Raw genomic sequence first — 18,423 nt, 5'->3', positions numbered from 1 at the left:
CGGAAGTGGCGGCCGCTGGGAGCTGCACGTGGGGCCGCGCGGGGCCCGGTCCCGGTCCCGGTCCCGGTCCCGCCGCCATGGGCCGGGCGCGCCGCCGGCACAACTGGAAGGCGCGGCTGCCGCAGGGCCCCGCGCCGCCGCCCGCCGCCGAGCCGCTGGAGCTGCCGCTGGAGCTGGGAGGTGCGCCCCAGCCCCTCTTCCTTGGCCTGGTGTTCCTGCCGGCCGCTCGGGCCCTTCGCCTTGCTAAAGCTGAGTCGCTGAGATCAGGATTACTGTCGTGTCTCTGCTGTGGTTTTGTGATACTTTTACAGGCAGCATTAAAGTGATTTTAAAATATAGACTTTGCATTAATAGCGCTATTAAAGCAATTACTGCATGTAAGCAATTCTTTATTAAAGCAATTATTGAAAAGATGTTTAACATTTCCATTCTCTAATGTTACTTTTTTAAAAAGCACGTTTATTATGCTACTTTTATTATTCAAACTTTACTAATACAGATTTCTAGTATTAAAAATCACTAATGCCTGGGAGAGGCAGGAGGCTGCGGGGTCACCCCAAGACACGCTGTGTCCTGATCTGCTCCGCTGACCCCGGGTGGAATTAAGCAAAGGCAAAAATTTCATAATGTTATTACATAAATCAAGGAAAATTACCCTCACAGTTGTAATAAGCACAGGGTTGTTAAGCCCCCGGTTTCATGGTCTTTCACCCTTGCTGAAATGTGGTAATTTTTTTGGCTGGGAGTGAGGGTTGTGTTTAAAACAGCTAAATCCAGCATGGTTTGTGATAAGCCTTGCTGAAAATAGTCTGCCTGGCACAGGTGAATAATCAAACACATGTTTTTAGATGAAGCAACGCTGAAGGGAATTGATGCAAGTAATGCCCTGGTCCTGCCAGCAAAAAAAGCAAAGAAGAAAAAAGTAGCCAGAGTTGTGCAACAACAGAAGAAACCCTTAAGCAAGAAGCAGAAGAAAAACCTGCAGAAAGTTTTAGAACAGAAGGAAAAGAAAAAACAGGTACATCGTAGCTTGCTGCTAACTCCAGCTTTGTGACTGCTGTTAAAATGATAACGTTAATACCAGCCTTTGGGCAAGGTTGATGTTAGTAAGCATCTGCAGAGGTTTCTTTGCGCCGAGACACCGGCAATCCCCAACACAGGATGCAACGGCCCATTCCTGGCATGAAAAACCAGAGCTGGGGTGAGGTCTCTGCGTACCAGCCAGTGGGTTTTGGGGTGTGAATTGTCTGGGGTGTGTCAAGGATGTGCAGATGGTGAAGAGTGTATGTTACAACAGCATTAACCATCCCTTTGCTGGGTGTTTGGGCAAAAAAATGCTACCACCCCTGGACTCCTGAGTGTATCTAGGGGGGAAAAACATTCCCCGCCCTCTCAGTGGATCTGGTGTTGCAGGAACGCATCTGTTCTGGATCCTGGGTCCTGTTTTTTCTTTGACCTTGCCCGAGTAGGTGCGTGTTGTGATGTACATCTCTGGCAGAGTAAATGATGTTACATTTTAAAAGCATTGTCACAGATTGTGTGGGAAGATTTGTCCTGCTGCAAAATGCCAAACTTCATGCACCTCTAACTCTTCAGAAGCACTGGCAGTAGCAATATTTATTTCCAGCTCTTGTATATTTTCTGTATGCAAATAGAGCTTTTCTGTCTTTGTAGAAGCTTTCCGGGCAAAATTCCTGTTGGTTTTCATGGCTGAATAATGGTTTTGCCAAACTATTTTTGGAGGTAGCTTTAAACTGCGGCTGTCTGACCTCCTGCCAGCGCTGTGTCCCACATGAGGGAGTTGAAGGGAAGCTTCCATTGCTCCAGCCCTCCAGCATTTTAGTCCAAATCCATTTTCTTTGCTGCTGCTTGAAGGGTGCAGCTGAGCTTTTCATTGCAGCGATGAAGGGTCAGGTCCGCATTTCTATTTTTGCTCTAGTGCAGGACTGAAATCTTCATCAGGGAGGACTGACCTCGTAGCAGCAGGAACGTCTTTTCAGGTTCACAGCAAGATTTGCCAGAGGACACCCTTTAGAACTCAAGAACAAATCTTGAAATGAAATTATTTCTTGGTGAAAATACGCACTGACTTTGGCTGTTTTTCCCAAATAGCGAGCCGAGTTGCTGAGCAAGCTGAACGAGGTCCAAGCCTCTGAGGCAGAAATGAAGCTTCTGTACACCACTTCCAAACTGGGTATTGGGGAGCGCATGTATCAGACAAAAAGGTAAAGCGTTATTTGGAAAGAACCATTCTGGTTTATCACTGTGGTTGAAAACTTGCCAACCTACTTCGCTTTTTTGGTTTGATTTAGTTGTTTTTCTTCTTAGTGCATACAGGTTCTTCAGAATGGATGGAGTTAAATAATTTTCTATTTCTATCTGATAATATGGTATTTATTTTCTTGTTTGAATGACATCTTCTGGAGAGAATGAAAATAACTTGGCCTTCCCTTTCATAAGGGATGAGTTGTGTGACAGTTACACCTTCATATTCTTGCAAATTATGCTGAACTACATAACTGTTGGATAAACGTTAACTTTTTTGTTATATTGTAAAACGTTGGCTGATGTGGTCCTTGGCAACTGGATTTATCAAGAGCTGCATTTTGGCAGAAGTTGAAATAAACTACAAAGATGTCTTCTGAAGAAATGAGTAAGTATCAGTATGGAGTGTGTTTAGGTTTGAATGCAGCAATTTGTACGGGTCAGGCAAGGCTTTAACTAGCAGAGTTGTAAAAATCTCCAGGAATGGAGATCTTTGGAGAGCGGGGTTAACCTGTCTGGATAACGTCTTCTCGTGTTGCTCTACATCCAAGGTGTAGAAGTTTTGCCTAATTGAGTAAAACCTGAAAAAAACTTTTGATGATGCGACTTTTCTGGTCGGTGTGGAAGACATGCCTGGCTTGAGTTCTGGGAGAACACTGACCAAACTGTAGTTCACGTGTTGGTGTTTTGTTCTAGGGTGATACAGGATCCAGGGACTGCTCTACCTGAAAAGATCAGGAGCATCAGTGGTGCAAACAAGAGAAGACACAGCTCAGATTCAGAATCGGAGCCTGAGGAAGGACCCAGTAGCTCTGAGGAGGAGAAGGAAGAGCTGAAACAAGAAACTGGAAAGTCCTCAGCCAGCGATTTGAATGCTGCAGAAGGAGAGCGTGAGGAGGGCGTGAAGAAGGTGGTGGCCAACCAGCAGCCGGCTGGTCCCAGCGTACCAGTTTGCCAGGCAGCCTCCAACAAAGCACCTCGCAAGCCTGCGGTTTTCATTCCGGTGGACAGGTCTCCTGAGATTCAGGTGAGGCTCTGAGAGCCTGGAAATGCTCATCAAGGGGGTTGGAAGTTACGGTGCCTTCCATCAGGTGAGGTCACTGCGGACGCCGCGGCGTTCCCTTGAGTCTCCTGCTGATCCTGCGAGGCAGCAGCGCGCTGGGGTCCTCGTCCTGGCAAGTTGTACATGCACACATCCAAGCTTTAAGCCTGTCTAATCTAGCAGAAGGAAAACTAGTTTTGTTTTAGGGTATAGGCATTTCCTAGTTTTAAATATAGAATCTATTAGCAGTCTTTTGTCATTCTTTGCTGGGAAATCTTGTGAAGTCACTTTTAGCTCCCCATTATGCTGGGTCTTATGCTGGATAGTTTTATTCTGTTTGCTGTAGGTAGGGCGTTCTGCAGAAATGGGAAAGGCTCTGCATGTGTCTGAGCAGACGAGACAGAGCTGTGAAATGAGTTTTTCCTTGAAGTGCTCTATTAATAAACTCTAGGGACTCTGAAGTTTCACAAATTAAAGTGCAGGGTTTGCCAGCCGCTTTCTGGGAAGCTGTTCTGATGACTCCAGTTCTTTGACACACTGGGTGATATTAGCTGGTTTAGAGCTTTCTGAACAACAAAGCTTGCAGAATTCCTTTTTGTGGGTTTTGTAATCTGAGGAAGGTGGCGGTTTTCGGTCCCAGGGCAAACAGAAAGGGAGCGAGAGACAAAACAGTGCAACTAAAATAGATGTTTTATATTATTTAGGAAGCAAGACTGAAGCTTCCAATCCTTGCCGAAGAGCAAATCATCATGGAGGCCATTAGTGAGAATCCCATTGTGATCCTATGTGGAGAGACGGGAAGCGGTAAAACCACACAAGTACCTCAGTTTCTCTATGAAGCTGGCTATGCCAGGTACGAGTCGTCTTTTAGATGTAGCAAGTGTAATGAGAAAAATTCAAGCTGAGCTCAGTCACTTCTGATTTTGTTTCTGTTCTTCTCATATGGCTGAACTGAACCTGGCCTTTTCTGCACAGTGGCAGTGGCCATTTAAAAAATCCAGAGGGGATAAGACTGACTTGCAAAAGTCTCTCCTCATAAGCAATCTTTTGAAACATCTAAGGGAAAAATTTCCTTCAGAGCCACTGGCCTGTTTTTCACAAAGGGGCGTTATTGTCTGCTCATCTCTGCTTTATTGTCTGCCTGTCTCACATAGTTTAACCTCTGCTTACACATGTTTGATTTTACCTTTGCAAGAAGATGTTAATTTTTCTTAAGAACATTTTGAAATAATAAATAAATAATAAATAATTAATAAAATTTTGAAAATAGCTGTGGCTCATCTGGTGCTATTGGTAACATTTATAAGCTTGGGCACCTCATAAGATGCTTCTTGCCAGCTGCGTCAAGGTGCATCCAGCAGCTGCTGCCCCAGCCTGAGTTTCTCCTGAAATGGACTTTGTCACCGGAGGAGTGACAGAGTCCAGGGGGACTGGAGTTCAGTGAGCTGCAATTAGAGACAACATTTGGGGCAAAAATTCCTGTGAGACATGCATCTTCAGATCGATACACATATAACAGAAGAGTAATCCCAAACCTTCCTTACTGTCTTTCTCTTCTGACTACAACTGAAGGTGATACGGTGTGAGTTATACTACTTAATTTAGAACCATTGTGCAGAAATTCTGTTGTCATCTAAGTGTTTCTCTCTTTAAAACAAGCAGCCAAACAACCTCTCCTCTTCTTTCCCTGACCCCTTTAGTTCAAACGGTGCTATTGGGATCACCGAGCCTCGGCGTGTGGCTGCGGTGTCCATGTCCCAGCGCGTCGCTAAGGAAATGAACTTGTCACACAGGTGAGGAGAAAAAAAGCTGAGACCTTGCTAGGAAGATAACACTGAGATGCTCTGTGTATGACACGGACTGAAATCAAGACTTGCATGTTGTTTGTTTAGTCTTTGGTGAAGAACTGTGAGAAAGTTTCTTATAAACCCCTCTGTGGGGCTTCTAGAAAAAAAAATCTATGCAGATTTGCTGCTACTGATGGTTGTAAGTTACTTTTTAGAGAGAGCTTTGTGGAGATAGCGTGTGGGAAGCGGTGCTAGTTTGTCTCCATATGAGAAAGCATCCCATAACAGTGAAATAATTCAAAGTGGCATTGCTGTATATCGCAGCTTCCAGCATTTTGTGTGTGCTAGGCTCTGGGGAGCTGCTGGTGTGCTTTTGGTCTTGTCTTGGCATCAAGTCTTAATTTAGTTAGGCTGAAGGCTGCCTCCTGGTGTGAACGTGAATTCTCTGTTTCTCCCCATGCTTTTTCTTGTGGCTCTCCTGGTATTTCGTCACAGAGAGGTTTCATACCAAATCCGATATGAAGGCAATGTTAGCGATGAAACACAAATCAAGTTCATGACGGATGGTGTGCTGCTGAAAGAAATTCAGAAGGTAAGTTGCTGTCCTCAGTATTATAAAAAGTAAAATATTCTGGATAGCTGGAAAAAGAGGCCCGTTGCTTTGTGTGGATTTGTCACCAACCTTTCAAAGCAAAATACCTTTCAGCACTAGAGATGTATTTCATCTCAACCATTTATATTCCTGCCCAAGTCTGTAAATGTTAGGTTATCTCACTGTGTAAAGTGAGAGCAAGGAAGAGAGTCTTGGGAACTAGGCTACTTTGTGTAGGGTGTGTTAAATTCTGCTCAAATATGTGAGAAGCTACAGCCAAGAGGATGGGGTGTTTGTGTAGCTGTAAGTTGTCTTGACTTAAAGGTGGCCTTGGGTGAGGCTTCGTGTGATAAAATCCATCTCTCTTCTCAGGACTTTCTGCTTTCAAAGTACAAAGTCGTTATTATTGATGAAGCCCATGAAAGGAGTATGTACACAGATATCTTGATAGGCCTCTTGTCTCGCATTGTGCCTCTTCGTGAAAAGGTGAGAGAAGAAGTATTTCTGTATTAGATGCAGGTGTGCCAGGGTGGGGGGCGGGGGGGGATGTTAGACATGAAGAGACTCTATGATGTGTAATTTGATGGAAATCTGATGGAAACCATGAAATAACACTCAGATGATGCGTTTGTCTTTCCATATGATCGAAGAAGCACAGAGCCTGCAAAAAGGGGAAAAATAGTACATATCAGTACCAATAGATAATTTTTCATTCAATATCCAACTAATTTTAGACTTAAAGTGCCACAAGACGCATGTAGTAATTAAAATTAGCAGCCTGTTAGAAAGCAAGGTGCTTAGTGTTGCACTGGAGGAGACGTTTCGGGGCTGACATCCTGAAGTGTTTGGTCCTGACTGCTGCTGGGGGCTGGTGGGCTGCAGGGCAGTGCTGGGCATCTGGTTTTGTTCCACGTACGGATGGAGAGAGAAGGGAGTGGTTTAGGGGCAGGTCGCTGTCAGCATCAGGATTGCCAGTGTGTTTTCAGACACGTCGCATTTGAAGTCGTGTGTATCCTCTGTCACTCGACGTGATGGTTTTGTTGTCTTGGATTTTGAGTGCTTTGGTGCAGAAACTCCTGTCCCGTCCTGCTGATAGCTCTGGGTTTGTGCCATTTACCTGCCGCGTGCTCTCAGGCGCAGAGTAACATCCTTGTGTCCCTGCAGAAGGGGCTGCCACTGAAGCTGATCATCATGTCGGCTACCCTTCGTGTTGAAGATTTCACTGATAACAACAGGCTGTTTTCTGTGACACCTCCTGTTATTCAGGTATCATTCTACTCGCTGGGATCTGCGTCAGATGGAACGGCTGAAATACAGTGAGGGCTTCCTTTAGAAAGCCAATTAAAAAATAGGGGCACTCTAATCTTTCCAGCTGGTGCTGAAATCTTTCAGATATCAATTTAAAAATAGTTATTTTCTTTTGGGGCTTGGTGTTTTTCTTTCTGCTTTTATCAGAAAACTGCCCTGGCAGAATCAGATTATCTGGAAAAACTCTTTTTAAGTTACAGTTCAGGAATGCTAGAAAGCCTCAATCTGAGTTGATGATCTGAAAGAGGGAAAAGTTTTGGTTTCTAGATTGGTTTTGTGGTGTTCAGGCTAAAGAATACTGATAATTTCTGAGGGTCTGGTGTTTCGTAGGTTACCAAAACCAGGAGCTGAACAGAAATACAGGGTGACCTTTTCTAGTTCCCCCATGAAAGCTGTAGTGATTGTGCTGGAGTTACAACAGCAAACAAACCTTTTTTTTTGTATTTGTATCTCTAGGTAGATGCAAGGCAATTCCCTGTAACTGTTCATTTTAACAAGAAAACTCCCCTAGATGACTATAGTGGGGAGTGCTTCAGAAAGGTGTGTAAAATCCATCGAATGTTGCCCCCAGGTAAGGCCACTGCTTGAGAACCTCTCAAATTCTTTACACTTCACATGTCTAAAGTTTTCTGGTTTTTTTCTGAGGGGGAGGTTTTTGGGTTGGGGTGAGGCTTTTTTGTAAGTTGAACACGGGACTGCAGTGATGTATTGTGTGCTTTTACTCAGGTTTCTCTTGTGAAAATTACCCTTCAATTAAATCATAGTTACATTAGCACATGCCTCAAGGGATTAGTAGAAGACAGATGCAGTCAGACACCCTGTTTCTCTGTGTTACTTCACAGTGTATTTGACCTGTCTTTTATCAAGAACAAGATCTGAAGCTTTCCAAGGTGAAATACCTATGCTGAGGTTGAGAGTGATTTCTTCTCTTGCAGGTGGGATTTTGGTGTTTTTAACAGGCCAGGCAGAAGTTCACTCTCTCTGTAGAAGGCTAAGGAAAGCCTTTCCATTCCAGAAAAACAACCCTGCAGGTAATGCTATAGAATAGAGAGCTGTTAAACTTTGAATTTATCCCACTAAGTGAGATTGCTTTGCACCTAAAAATAAGAGCTTTTATTTTAAACACCAAAAAGGGTTGAGGAGAGGGCTCGTTGTGGATGATTTTGATGACTGATTGTTAAGTTTGTGCTGTTTTGAGTTTGGGGAAGAGGTTTATGTGTGTGATGTCTTCCAGTTCCCCAGAATCCATTGCATTTCTTCATTTACTCTATTGGTTGTGAATTAAAGTGGAAACGCAGCTGCTTGTTGGTGACTGTTTATTTTCAGGATAGTGGAATTTCCCAAGATGAGTTTAGAAAGTCGAATTCTAATATAGCTCAGCTAATCATCTCCTAAACCTCAAGGCATACAGCTGCTGAGTGTGCTGCTGTCGACCCTCTGTATGGTTCCTAAATGGAATTATGTTAAACTCGTGTGTCATCACTGTCCCCTCTGCCTTCAGTGTGACTATTTGCATCTTTTCACACTGTGACACTTTTTGAATCCTCAGAAAGACGGGAGTGAGACCAGACTCTTCCCACTACCTTTTCCAAGAGGAAAGAATGCTCAGCTAACAGTAATTCCACTGGCTGTTTTTGTAGGAGGAGATGATGACAAAGAAGAATCAGTGGAAGAAATCAGAAAATTTAAGAAATCGAGGAGGCGGAAGAAAGTTATGGTAATGTGTGATGGCTAGAATTCCTCCAAGAGACAGGAAGGAGCAGGTATCTCCCTGCAAAACAGTACTCCTGTGTAGCTGTGTTTCTCACCAGGCTGTTTTAGACTTGTATGAAGCCTTGTAGCCTACATGTGTCCTCTCAGGAAATCCAGTAATACTGCCTGCACCGATAACTGCTTCGGTATGAGCAGCGGAGGGCTGAAATGTGTCCCTGGGCATTGTGGGCAGGGGATTGATTTCGGTTGAGTACTGACCATTGAAACATTAATGGAAGGAGTTCCAGACTTGCTGGCTCCAGGGCTGCACCTCATCTTGCCATTTGTTACCCAAAATTGGGACTGATGCATCTGTGACGAAGGGTAGTGTTTGGCTTCCACCCAAGTCCTACATGTGCTTTGTTAGCAGGAGATCCTGATGCTACAGATATACTGTCCACTGACATTGGATCCTGGTAGCTGAAGGGGCCTGAAGTAAAGAAATTTGACCCTTTCCCACTGCCCTCCAAGTGAAGAAGCTTGGCTTGGCACAAAACACTGTTTAAAATACTTGGGTTATTCCCCCCTGACTCTCACAGTTACCAAATGCTGAACCTCAACCTTAAAATACAAATGAAATCTCTCAATCCCTGTGTCACCTTCAGATTAACAAATGTTTGGAGTAAGTGCTCAGCTTTGCTTTCAAAGCAATAAAAAGTGCTGTTTGTGTCCCCTCCTTAATGCTCTGTGGTTGTCTTTTGTGTCTTTCTCAGGCACTCCCCAAAATTGATCTGGACAATTACTCTGTTGTTCCAGTGGATGAAGGAGATGAAGACAGAGACGCTGAAACTGATGATGATATTGCAGGGTCTGATATCGACCTTGATTTAGGAGATGGAGACTCAGAAGAAGGTTTGGCACTTACAAAATATAAATTCCATATCCTGTCACCTGTGAAATGTGCAACAGAAGCTAGTTGTCTTTTGATAAACTGGTGTGATAACACAGCAGACCTGTGTCATGGAAAAGCTATTAAGGTTTTCCAGCTTCAGCTTTGTTCCAAATACTTCACTGGCTTCAAATGAAGTGGTGGTCTTGAAGACATTGCTGGGACTAAGCCTAGAAGTTGACTTACCACATATTTAACAATATGTGTTTGTTTCTTCACAGATGAGAAATCTGATTCATCCCTTCCACTCTACGTGCTCCCACTCTACTCTTTGCTGGCACCGGAGAAACAAGCAAAGGTAAAGGATTTATTGTCACAGTGAGTAAATGGTTCTTATAGATACGTGTGATCATTGTCTAAAGCCACATGTGCTTTGAGAGTTAAAATTTCTCTCTTGCACTATCCATCAGTGGGCAGATTTGAGTGGCTCAGTGGCCAAGTTGGGCTGGGATCTCCCTAATGTGCCAGTTCAGCAGCTTTGGAGAGATGGCAAGTGACATTCCTGCAGCCTGTTAAAATCAGTCACGGCCCCAAGGCACGTCGGGATGGTGCTGCCAACAGGCAGTTTGGACAAATTCTTGCATTCCCCCTTGGGCTTTGGAGGTGGCAACAGCATGTCTAAATACAACTCAGCACTGGTGTGTCCACCTGGACCCTCTGTGGATGTTCCTGAGGGATTAACTGAGCTGGATAGAGAGTTCCAGAGCTAGAGACAGAGTTAAGTCTTTGGTCTCACTCTTGGGTTTCACCTTCAGTGCCATATGCATTGTCGTCCTTTCACAACCCATCCACGTTGACCGCCTGTCTTTTTTCCATTGTTGGCAGTGCATTTCACATGCCCATCTGTTTCTTGTAGGTATTCGGGGCTCCTCCTCCTGGCACAAGACTGTGTGTTGTAGCCACCAATGTGGCTGAAACATCGCTTACCATCCCGGGCATCAAATACGTGGTTGATTGTGGAAAGGTCAAGAAACGTTTCTACGACAAAATTACTGGGGTTTCGTCTTTCAGAGTCACCTGGATATCTCAAGCTTCAGCTAACCAGCGGGCAGGTCGGGCTGGCCGGACAGAACCAGGGCACTGTTACAGGTTAGTACTGCCCTGGAGAGGCAAGGTTAGGAGAAACAAAAAGCCCAGCCAGTGTCAGTGTGAATTTGACAGCTTCCCTCATCTTGCTGCCCCTTTGTCCTGGTTTTGGCCAGGATAGAGTTAACTTTCCTTTAGCTGAGAGGGAGCACAGCTGCAGGGCTGGGTCCTGATGCATCATTGGAGCACCAGGACACCCTTTCACAAGGACCTAGTGCTGCTTGAAGCATTTTGATTTTGTCTGCCCTTCATTCAAATAGGAGAGGTGAAGCCAACCATGAACTGTCACTGATGATGTTGTTTGACAGCTTGGCTTCTCAGGGGCCTTTTTCTTGGTGAAAACCCTTATTTTGGTAGCCAGATTAGCATGGATTCCACTCCAAGCCAAGTCAGCTTTTTGTGAATAAGGCAGTATGCCCCAAGCATGTAAATAATTACATGGTTATGTACGTAGTACCCCCAGCTGCCTTTTTTTTAACATCCCTTGCCAAGTTTTCAAGCATATCTTTTGAGTTAAGATTTCTTTTAAGTCTCTAAGCAGTACTTCTGGTCCACTAGGTTATACTCTTCAGCAGTCTTCATGGACTTTGAGAAATTTTCTGCTCCAGAAATAACAAAGCGACCGGTAGAAGACTTGATTCTGCAAATGAAGGCATTAAATATAGAAAAGGTGACGTGTAAATTGGCTTGGTACTACAGCGCTTATTAAAGCGGTTGCCCCTGGGAGCCAGAAACAAACACAGATGTCTTTTATCATCATTGCTTGAGGTTGTACCTTGTGTTAGAAATCGGGATCCTGGCACCTGATTTTGGTTCTGCACATTGCAGAAGCTGGTATGATTTCCACCAGGCCTTAACAGACATGTTTGTTCAGGTAATAAGAGCTTTCTTATATTCTTAGGAGTGAGGAAAAACCCTGCCCAAACAGGGGTTGTGTTTTGGAGGTACTTGATCGCTTTCAGAAAGCACAAAAAGTTAGACCTTAAAGCAGCCTGCCCTAGGCGGTGCCTGCAGTCGGTGGCAGCTAAGGGTGATGCTGGCATTCCTGTTTCCTGATGTTTTTGTTCTAATTTCCTTCTGTTTCCTCCCATTGTATGTCCTTTCCTCTTGCTCTTGGCAAACATCCCAAATGTTTTTCTTTTGTGTATGTAACCAGATGGGAGGGTTTCGCTCCCCTGCAGGACTTCTTACTGCACTCAGGCTCTGTTTTTCAGTGAGAGCCATGTCAGTGATGTACTGAGAGGCCTTTTCTCGCGGTGTCTGTAGGTAATCAACTTCCCGTTCCCAACGCCACCTCCAACAGAAGCACTTGCAGCAGCTGAGGAGTTGCTGATAGCCCTGGGTGCCTTGAAGGAACCCCCAGTGATGGGAAGGTAACGTCTGTGGTCCCCCACAAATTTCCTCTCTGCACTGCTGCTCGGCCTCCACTACGGAGGCAGTGGCACTGCTGTCCTGCTTGCTTTTCCATCTCAGCCCTTGCATCTGAGGGTGTGTGCTTTTGTACAGAGACTGGCATCATTTTAACAGTCTCTGTTTCACCCGTGTTTGTTTTACTGACCCTGGGTGTCTTTGAGCAGGGAAACACTGTGAGGACTGTACCATGCAGGGCGGGTGGCAACTGCATGAGGAAGAGGAATCTTTCCCCAGCCTTTGTGACCAGCACATAACAAAATCTGAGAAAACACACAAAATGAATTGGGCTGCCAAACCCAGAAACACAAACTTGTGCCAATGCAAAGTGACTTCATTTTTTTTCTCTTCCTCCCGCAGGCTGACGCAGCAGCTGGCAGCAAAGCTGAGTTGCCCTATTAGTCCCCTGGGCAGAATAATGGCCACTTTCCCTGTAGCCCCCCGCTATGCAAAGATGTTGGCCTTAAGCAGGCAGCACGACTGCCTGCCGTACACCATTACCATAGTGTCTGCCATGACTGTCCGGGAGCTTTTCGAAGAGTTTGACAGGCGAGTGAGTTAGCCTGACATCCTACTCACAGGATGCCACACCTTGTCACAGCTGATGCCTCTTACATTGAGGCCCCTCTGCACGTAAGCACTACTCATTTATTCTGTTTTGTGTTTCTTTTAGGCCAGCAGTAAGTGAGGAAGAGACAGCAAAACTCAAGGGGAAGAAATCAAGGCTTTTACAGATGCAAAAGATCTGGGCTGGGCAGGGGCCGATGCAGATGCTAGGAGACCTCATGGTGATGTTAGGTATTGCAGACAGCGATTTCCCTGTGCTGTTAACTTCATTCTGTTCTCCCTGTCACCCTGAGCTCTCGGCTTTATACAACCACAAGCATCCCCGTGCTGTAGGACTGAGTCCAGCAGTGCATTTTCTAGGCTGTTCTCTGGGCAGCCTGCCAGCGTCCCACGCTGAGGAGAAGTGGGAGCTGCGATGTGCACGTGTTGACTGTGACAGTACTGTCCCACAGTTGGTTTAATTAGAGCTGATCGGCTAAGTGGTTTTCTCTGCCTGACTGTTCACTTCCAGGAGCAGTGGGGGCCTGTGAATATGCTGGGTGTACCCGTAAATTCTGTGAAGAAAATGGGCTCCGATACAAAGCCATGCTGGAAATAAGGCGTTTGAGAGGGCAGCTGACAACAGCAGGTAAGTGGTTTTGAGAGGAATTGCCGTGTTTATTCTCTTTTGGGGGGTGACAAATCAGCTAGCTTGTTTGTTGCAACCTTTTTATTTCTATTGAATCTTAACTTTCCTTTTTTCCCTGCAGTGAACTCGGTCTGCACTGATGCTGGTCTCTATGTTGATCCAAAGATGAAGCCCCCAACAGAAGCTCAAGCAACTTTCTTGAGACAGATTGTGCTGGCAGGGCTGGGAGATCACGTTGCCCGAAGGGTTCAGGCAGAAGAGCTTCTGGATGACAAGTGGAAAAATGCCTACAAGGTAAACAGCTTGATTTGACTGAATTCCTCTTCCCCTGTGTGGCGGAAAGACACTCCTGTGCAAAGCCTGGGCTTCTGACTGGGTGCGGCATCGGTGCTGTGTGTGCTGGCTTTCTACAACTTCTCTCCATAGAATTTATGTTTCCAGTGTTGCAATTTCCCAGTTTGCAAATAGGAATTGTTAAGAAGTAGCATTAGCCCATCTTGCAAAGTGCTTGATGTCTCCAGAGAAGGCGAAGCAGAAAATTATGGGGTTATTAAAAACCTCCATCACTTAAGGAAACCATATAAATGTACATCTTGGAGAGACTTGAAATTAGATGCAGTCAAGAAATTGGATTGCCAGTAACTCATATTACTCTGCTTCGATTTTTTGTGCTTTCTTAAAGACTGCTCTCCTGGATGACCCAGTGTTCATCCATCCAAGCTCAGTCCTCTTCAAACAACTCCCAGAGTTTGTGGTGTATCAAGAAATTGTTGAGACTACAAAAATGTATATGAAAGGTGAGTGCTGCAGTCCCTGCTGGCTCTGCAGGTATGGTGAGGAATTCAGAAATGCCTTGGCAGAACGTTTCCCTTGCTGTGGTGACGGAGTGCTCTCCTTACAGAGTGGTCGTGCCTGCTGGGAGTTGGGTCCTTACGCTTTCTAGATCTGGATCATGGGGAAAAATTGGCCTGGTTTATTCTTTGTCAAGCAGAATTGGCTGGAGCAAAGCTCAGCTTCTGAAATAGCTGCTCTGCAGCAGCTGTGTCAGCAATAGCTACCTAGGGCTGGTCTCTGAACAGAAGAACGTAAAAAAGTTGGTTTCAAAAATGAGATACAAGTAAATCCGTGGAGGTGAGATCCTGCCCATGTTCTGTACTCAGGGGAGTGCTAGCGACTGGCAGCCCCTGGCAGCAAGCCTGCATTCAGGTGTGTGTTTTCCCTTCCTAAGGTGTGTCTGCAGTCGAACCTGAGTGGATTCCTGCCCTGTTGCCTCCATACTGCCACTTTGGAAAGCCTCTGGAAAATCCTCCTCCGTCTTACTGCCCCGAAACAGGCCGGATTCGATGTCACAGACCGAGTGTCTTTTGTAAGTGTCTTGAAAAGCGTCACTTGGTAGATTTGTCCGAGAGCTGCTCCATAGTTACTGTGATGCTGCTTTTAACAAGACTGTCATTAAACCAGAAAGGTCAGGCTCAGCTTGGACTGTTTAAAGAGCTTAACAGTGGTTTGAGTAGCTCTGTGGGATTCATAGCATTTAGATACTGGCATGTTCCCATTCGCATGGGCATTTTGTGCCCATCTGCTCCTCCTGTGAAGGAGCAAGGCTGGCTGGGTGGTGGCAGGATCCTCTCCATGTCTCTTAGCACCTCTGTTGTCACATCTCCCGTGGAAATGTAGCCTCCTCTTTGAACACTTAGGAGACTCACCATGACCTTTCTTTCCAGACCGAGTTAGCTGGCAGCTCCCTGCTGTGGAAGTTGATTACCCAGAAGGTATCGATCGCTACAAATACTTTGCCAGGTTCCTGCTAGAAGGAAAGGTGAGTGTGTTCCAGCTGCGTTACTTCCTTGATGTGACCGATAAGTTTTGAGCCCTGTTTTTGGAGGAGTTGAGCCTTGTGGCTGCTTTTTTTTTTATGTGTGTGCCCATTCCTCATAACTGGCTGGTGGCTGGAGGACTTTGCTGCAGTTGATGGGGTGGGGAAGATATCTTTAAAATACGAAACAGCATGAAAATCAGCATTTGGATGAAAGAGACCCCCAAATTTAAGTCTTGTTTTTGGAGAGGAAAAAAGCTATAGCTTATGTCTTTGTCCATTTTGACACGTGAGTCATCTAGTCATCTGGTATGGAGACATGGACGGGAGAGAGGTGGTAATAGAGGATATAGAATGGGAGCCCATAGTAGTCCAAGTTAATTGATGATTGTCTCCACAGAACAATTAATTTACCTTGTTCATTATGTACTTGTTATAACAAATCTTCCAGGTCATTGAAAACTTGAGTTCTTACAGCCGGTGTCTGCTGTCCAGTCCCCTCATAATGCTGAAGACATGGTCCAAGTAAGTTGTTGAAAACAAACTGGTTTGTTATTTCCACTGAACACTTTTAACTTCCTTTCAAGTTAAAAAAATACAATGCTGGGAAGGGTGGTTTAGATAGTGATCTTGGCAGTAGCTGCAGGGAGAGGAAAATGAGTTTTCTTACCAAGAAAAATCGTGTCTCAAGAGAATCGGGCGATTTTAAGGGCAGTGTGGAGGAACACACACAACCTGCTGGTCACACTGACCTCTGCGGGCTGCTTCATACAAATTAATTGCTCATACATGTAAGAAACTGTCAGGTGAGCACTACTACTTTCGTTGCTTTCCTTTGCAGTTTGGCCAGTTATTCTGTCCTAATTTTTTTTCAAAAACATGTTTCCACAGAGCATGTTTTTCTTGTGGTTTTGATGACATTTATAGAACTGCGACACTCAAAGGACTGTTGGCTATTGCTTCCCTCGCTGTTCTCCTGGTGTCTGCTCTTGTTTGCCAAAATAAGCTTTCTGTGAGTTTTCCTGGAGTTGATAGATGCAAGGATTTTGAAAGACTTTCTTAAAAGTGGCTGATGTTAACTGAGGGTCCTACGATTACAAAGTGTTTTCCTGTTGTAGTCAATTCAGAGTTCAGCATGAGACCTATGGATTCCTTTTTGCTTTGCTGTGTGTTACGCAGCTGCGTAGCAGACAACTTCATGCTGTCAGCAAGAAGAGCTGCTGCTGCTACTTTTAACAACAAAAAAGTTGTGGTAGGGGGAAGAAACTACTAGTGAACTTTCTTGAGCCGATGACATGCCTCTGTATCCAGAGGTCGTGTGTTTCTACGTCTATATTTAGCCTTTTAAAAATACTAAGATTATGAATTCAGAAAGGTAGCCTCAATGCTGTAACACTTTGCTGAACTGTGCTAATGAACACTGGTTTACTGCACCGTTTTATTTTGGACTGATTTAGACTTCAGCCCAGGACAGAATCCCTCCTGCAGGCTCTAGTTGCAGAGAATTGTGACAATCGTGATGCTTTACTGGCTGCGTGGAAGAAAAATCCTAAATGTAAGTGTTCTGCTTGCTTTATTAGTTATGCCAGTACAGACTTGGTACTACCTTGAGCACTGTTGAGTTAGAATTTTAAAAATGGATTATTTCATTTGATAAGCTCCAAATATTTGCTGTTTTCTAACCAGAAACAGTAATGCTCTGTGTTTGGTTCTTGTAAAGAACTGGAGTTTCTTGTACTTTAGAAAGCAACATTTATTTGTATTTTAAGAATTTTTTTCTGGAGTTCTAACCACAGTTAAAATGTTTGGTTTGGGCTTTTGGAAAGTTAGACTGTAATGATACTGTCAGTGCATACACAAATTTTTTTTTTCCATGTAAAATGAATTTTGTTCAGTATTAGGGTACCAGATGATAAGAGTTCTTTACAGAAGGAGCAGCAAAGTGATGCAGCGATGGTTTTCACAGTAATTCTCCCACACTTGATACTTTTATATCCGCATGCAGGTGTCCAAGCTCCAACATTGTCAGTGGTGGAAAGTTGGTTCTTGCTCTCAGCCTGGGAGCAGGGTGACGCCACAGCAAAACCGCTCCAGTCCCTCGCTCCCATTGGCGTCTAATCGCTCCGCTCTTTCATTCCAGATTTGCTCACAGCCTATTGTCAGTGGATCCCCGAAGCTATGCATGACGATCTAGCCAAGAAGTGGCCACCAGTAACACTGTGAAGTGCTTGACTCTGTTCTTGATGGGCTCCTTTTCTCCAAGATGTTTCTAGAGCTTGGATTTCCTTGGAAATCTGATGACACGGATGAACTTGCTTAATTGTTAATGATACCTTTTTGTAAGTGAACTGGGTGTTATTCTGGTTTTCTGTGAAGCCTTCTGGGAACACAGAATCACTACCAGCTCTTTTGCTGGTATTTCGTAATACTAATGTTTGGATAATTTTATCCATTGTACTTTACAGATTTTTTTTTTTTTACCTGAAGTTTCTTTTTGGACTATATTAGTCATATGGACTATAATAAATATGTATAGTTCTTGGTTTGGATGGGAGAACTGTTTTCTATGTGGGATGCTGCAATAAGCAGAATTTCAGACCTTTGTGGACCCTTCCTCATGTGTGACTGCAGATCCAAACACAGACTGAGCCTTTGATCCTCGTGGTAGGTTGACCTTTGTAGCAGCTAAAATAACGAGTCAGAGTGTTCTTTTTATTTTCTGCAGGCAGGGCCTTTATTCTTACAATAGTACATAATTATGCTCTGGTTAAAGCTCTTACTTCATAATTAGCAAATCAGCAATTAGACAGCTATCTACCTTTTCTCCTATCAACACAAGACCACTCTAACATGCGCTGTGCTGACCGATCACCGGCTCGTTCACGCAGCAGTAACTTCTCACAGTTCAGGACTTTTCCACAGCTCAGTGTTGCAGCTGTCCATTGTTTTTTCCCTGCCACCTTGGCACAACTCAGCAGCTTCTTATCTTTCTCCCAAGGCCTGTTTCTCATCAAAGCCTTGCTGCTTGTCAGGGGCTGTGCAGAGCTGACAGGCTGCTGTCGAATTGCCTCTCTCCCACAGACCTTGGCCAGCAGCACACAGCCGCTCGCTTCCTCCCTGTCCCTCTGGCAGGGCAGGAGGTGCAGAAGTGAGAAAACTTGTGCGTTGAGATAAAGTTAGTTTAATTAGTGAAGGGAAGGAAACAGAGAAGAAAAAAGAATCCAAACAATGCACAGGCGATCGCTCGCCACCTCCGCCATGATGAGCAGTTGGTACCCAAA

The 18,423-nt window shown here is 44.7% G+C and overlaps 1 protein-coding gene across 2 annotated transcripts; it reads left to right on the top strand.

The window, feature by feature from the left end:
• Nucleotides 1-50: 50 nt before the first annotated feature.
• DHX37 (DEAH-box helicase 37) lies at nucleotides 51-17,691 on the top strand. 2 transcript variants are annotated; one of them, XM_074921486.1, is made up of 28 exons: nucleotides 51-180; nucleotides 849-1,018; nucleotides 2,113-2,225; nucleotides 2,962-3,292; nucleotides 4,012-4,160; nucleotides 5,008-5,100; nucleotides 5,590-5,686; nucleotides 6,059-6,172; nucleotides 6,851-6,952; nucleotides 7,451-7,565; nucleotides 7,930-8,025; nucleotides 8,635-8,711; nucleotides 9,460-9,598; nucleotides 9,857-9,933; nucleotides 10,492-10,724; nucleotides 11,280-11,391; nucleotides 11,988-12,094; nucleotides 12,492-12,680; nucleotides 12,805-12,929; nucleotides 13,210-13,326; nucleotides 13,448-13,620; nucleotides 14,009-14,123; nucleotides 14,555-14,692; nucleotides 15,051-15,145; nucleotides 15,594-15,667; nucleotides 16,034-16,154; nucleotides 16,600-16,697; nucleotides 17,283-17,691. In XM_074921486.1, the coding sequence occupies exons 1-27, from the start codon at nucleotides 78-80 to the stop codon at nucleotides 16,651-16,653; spliced, it is 3,429 nt and encodes a 1,142-aa protein (XP_074777587.1). In that variant the 5' UTR covers nucleotides 51-77; the 3' UTR covers nucleotides 16,654-16,697; nucleotides 17,283-17,691. The 2 variants fall into 2 exon arrangements, with proteins under 2 accessions (XP_074777587.1, XP_074777586.1); XM_074921485.1 differs by lacking the exon at nucleotides 16,034-16,154.
• Nucleotides 17,692-18,423: the final 732 nt, after the last annotated feature.

The sequence above is a fragment of the Athene noctua genome, chromosome 17 (genome assembly GCF_965140245.1).
Source record: "Athene noctua chromosome 17, bAthNoc1.hap1.1, whole genome shotgun sequence".
Taxonomy (NCBI): domain Eukaryota; kingdom Metazoa; phylum Chordata; class Aves; order Strigiformes; family Strigidae; genus Athene; species Athene noctua.
This window is presented reverse-complemented; position numbering and strand designations above follow the sequence as displayed.

Coding starts and splice junctions, on each gene's coding strand:
- DHX37 (XM_074921485.1), top strand. CDS start 78: ATGGGCCGGGCGCGCCGCCGGCACAACTGGAAGGCGCGGCTGCCGCAG. Junction 4,161..5,007: donor TATGAAGCTGGCTATGCCAG/GTACGAGTCGTC, acceptor TGACCCCTTTAG/TTCAAACGGTGCTATTGGGA. Junction 13,621..14,008: donor AGTGGAAAAATGCCTACAAG/GTAAACAGCTTG, acceptor GCTTTCTTAAAG/ACTGCTCTCCTGGATGACCC.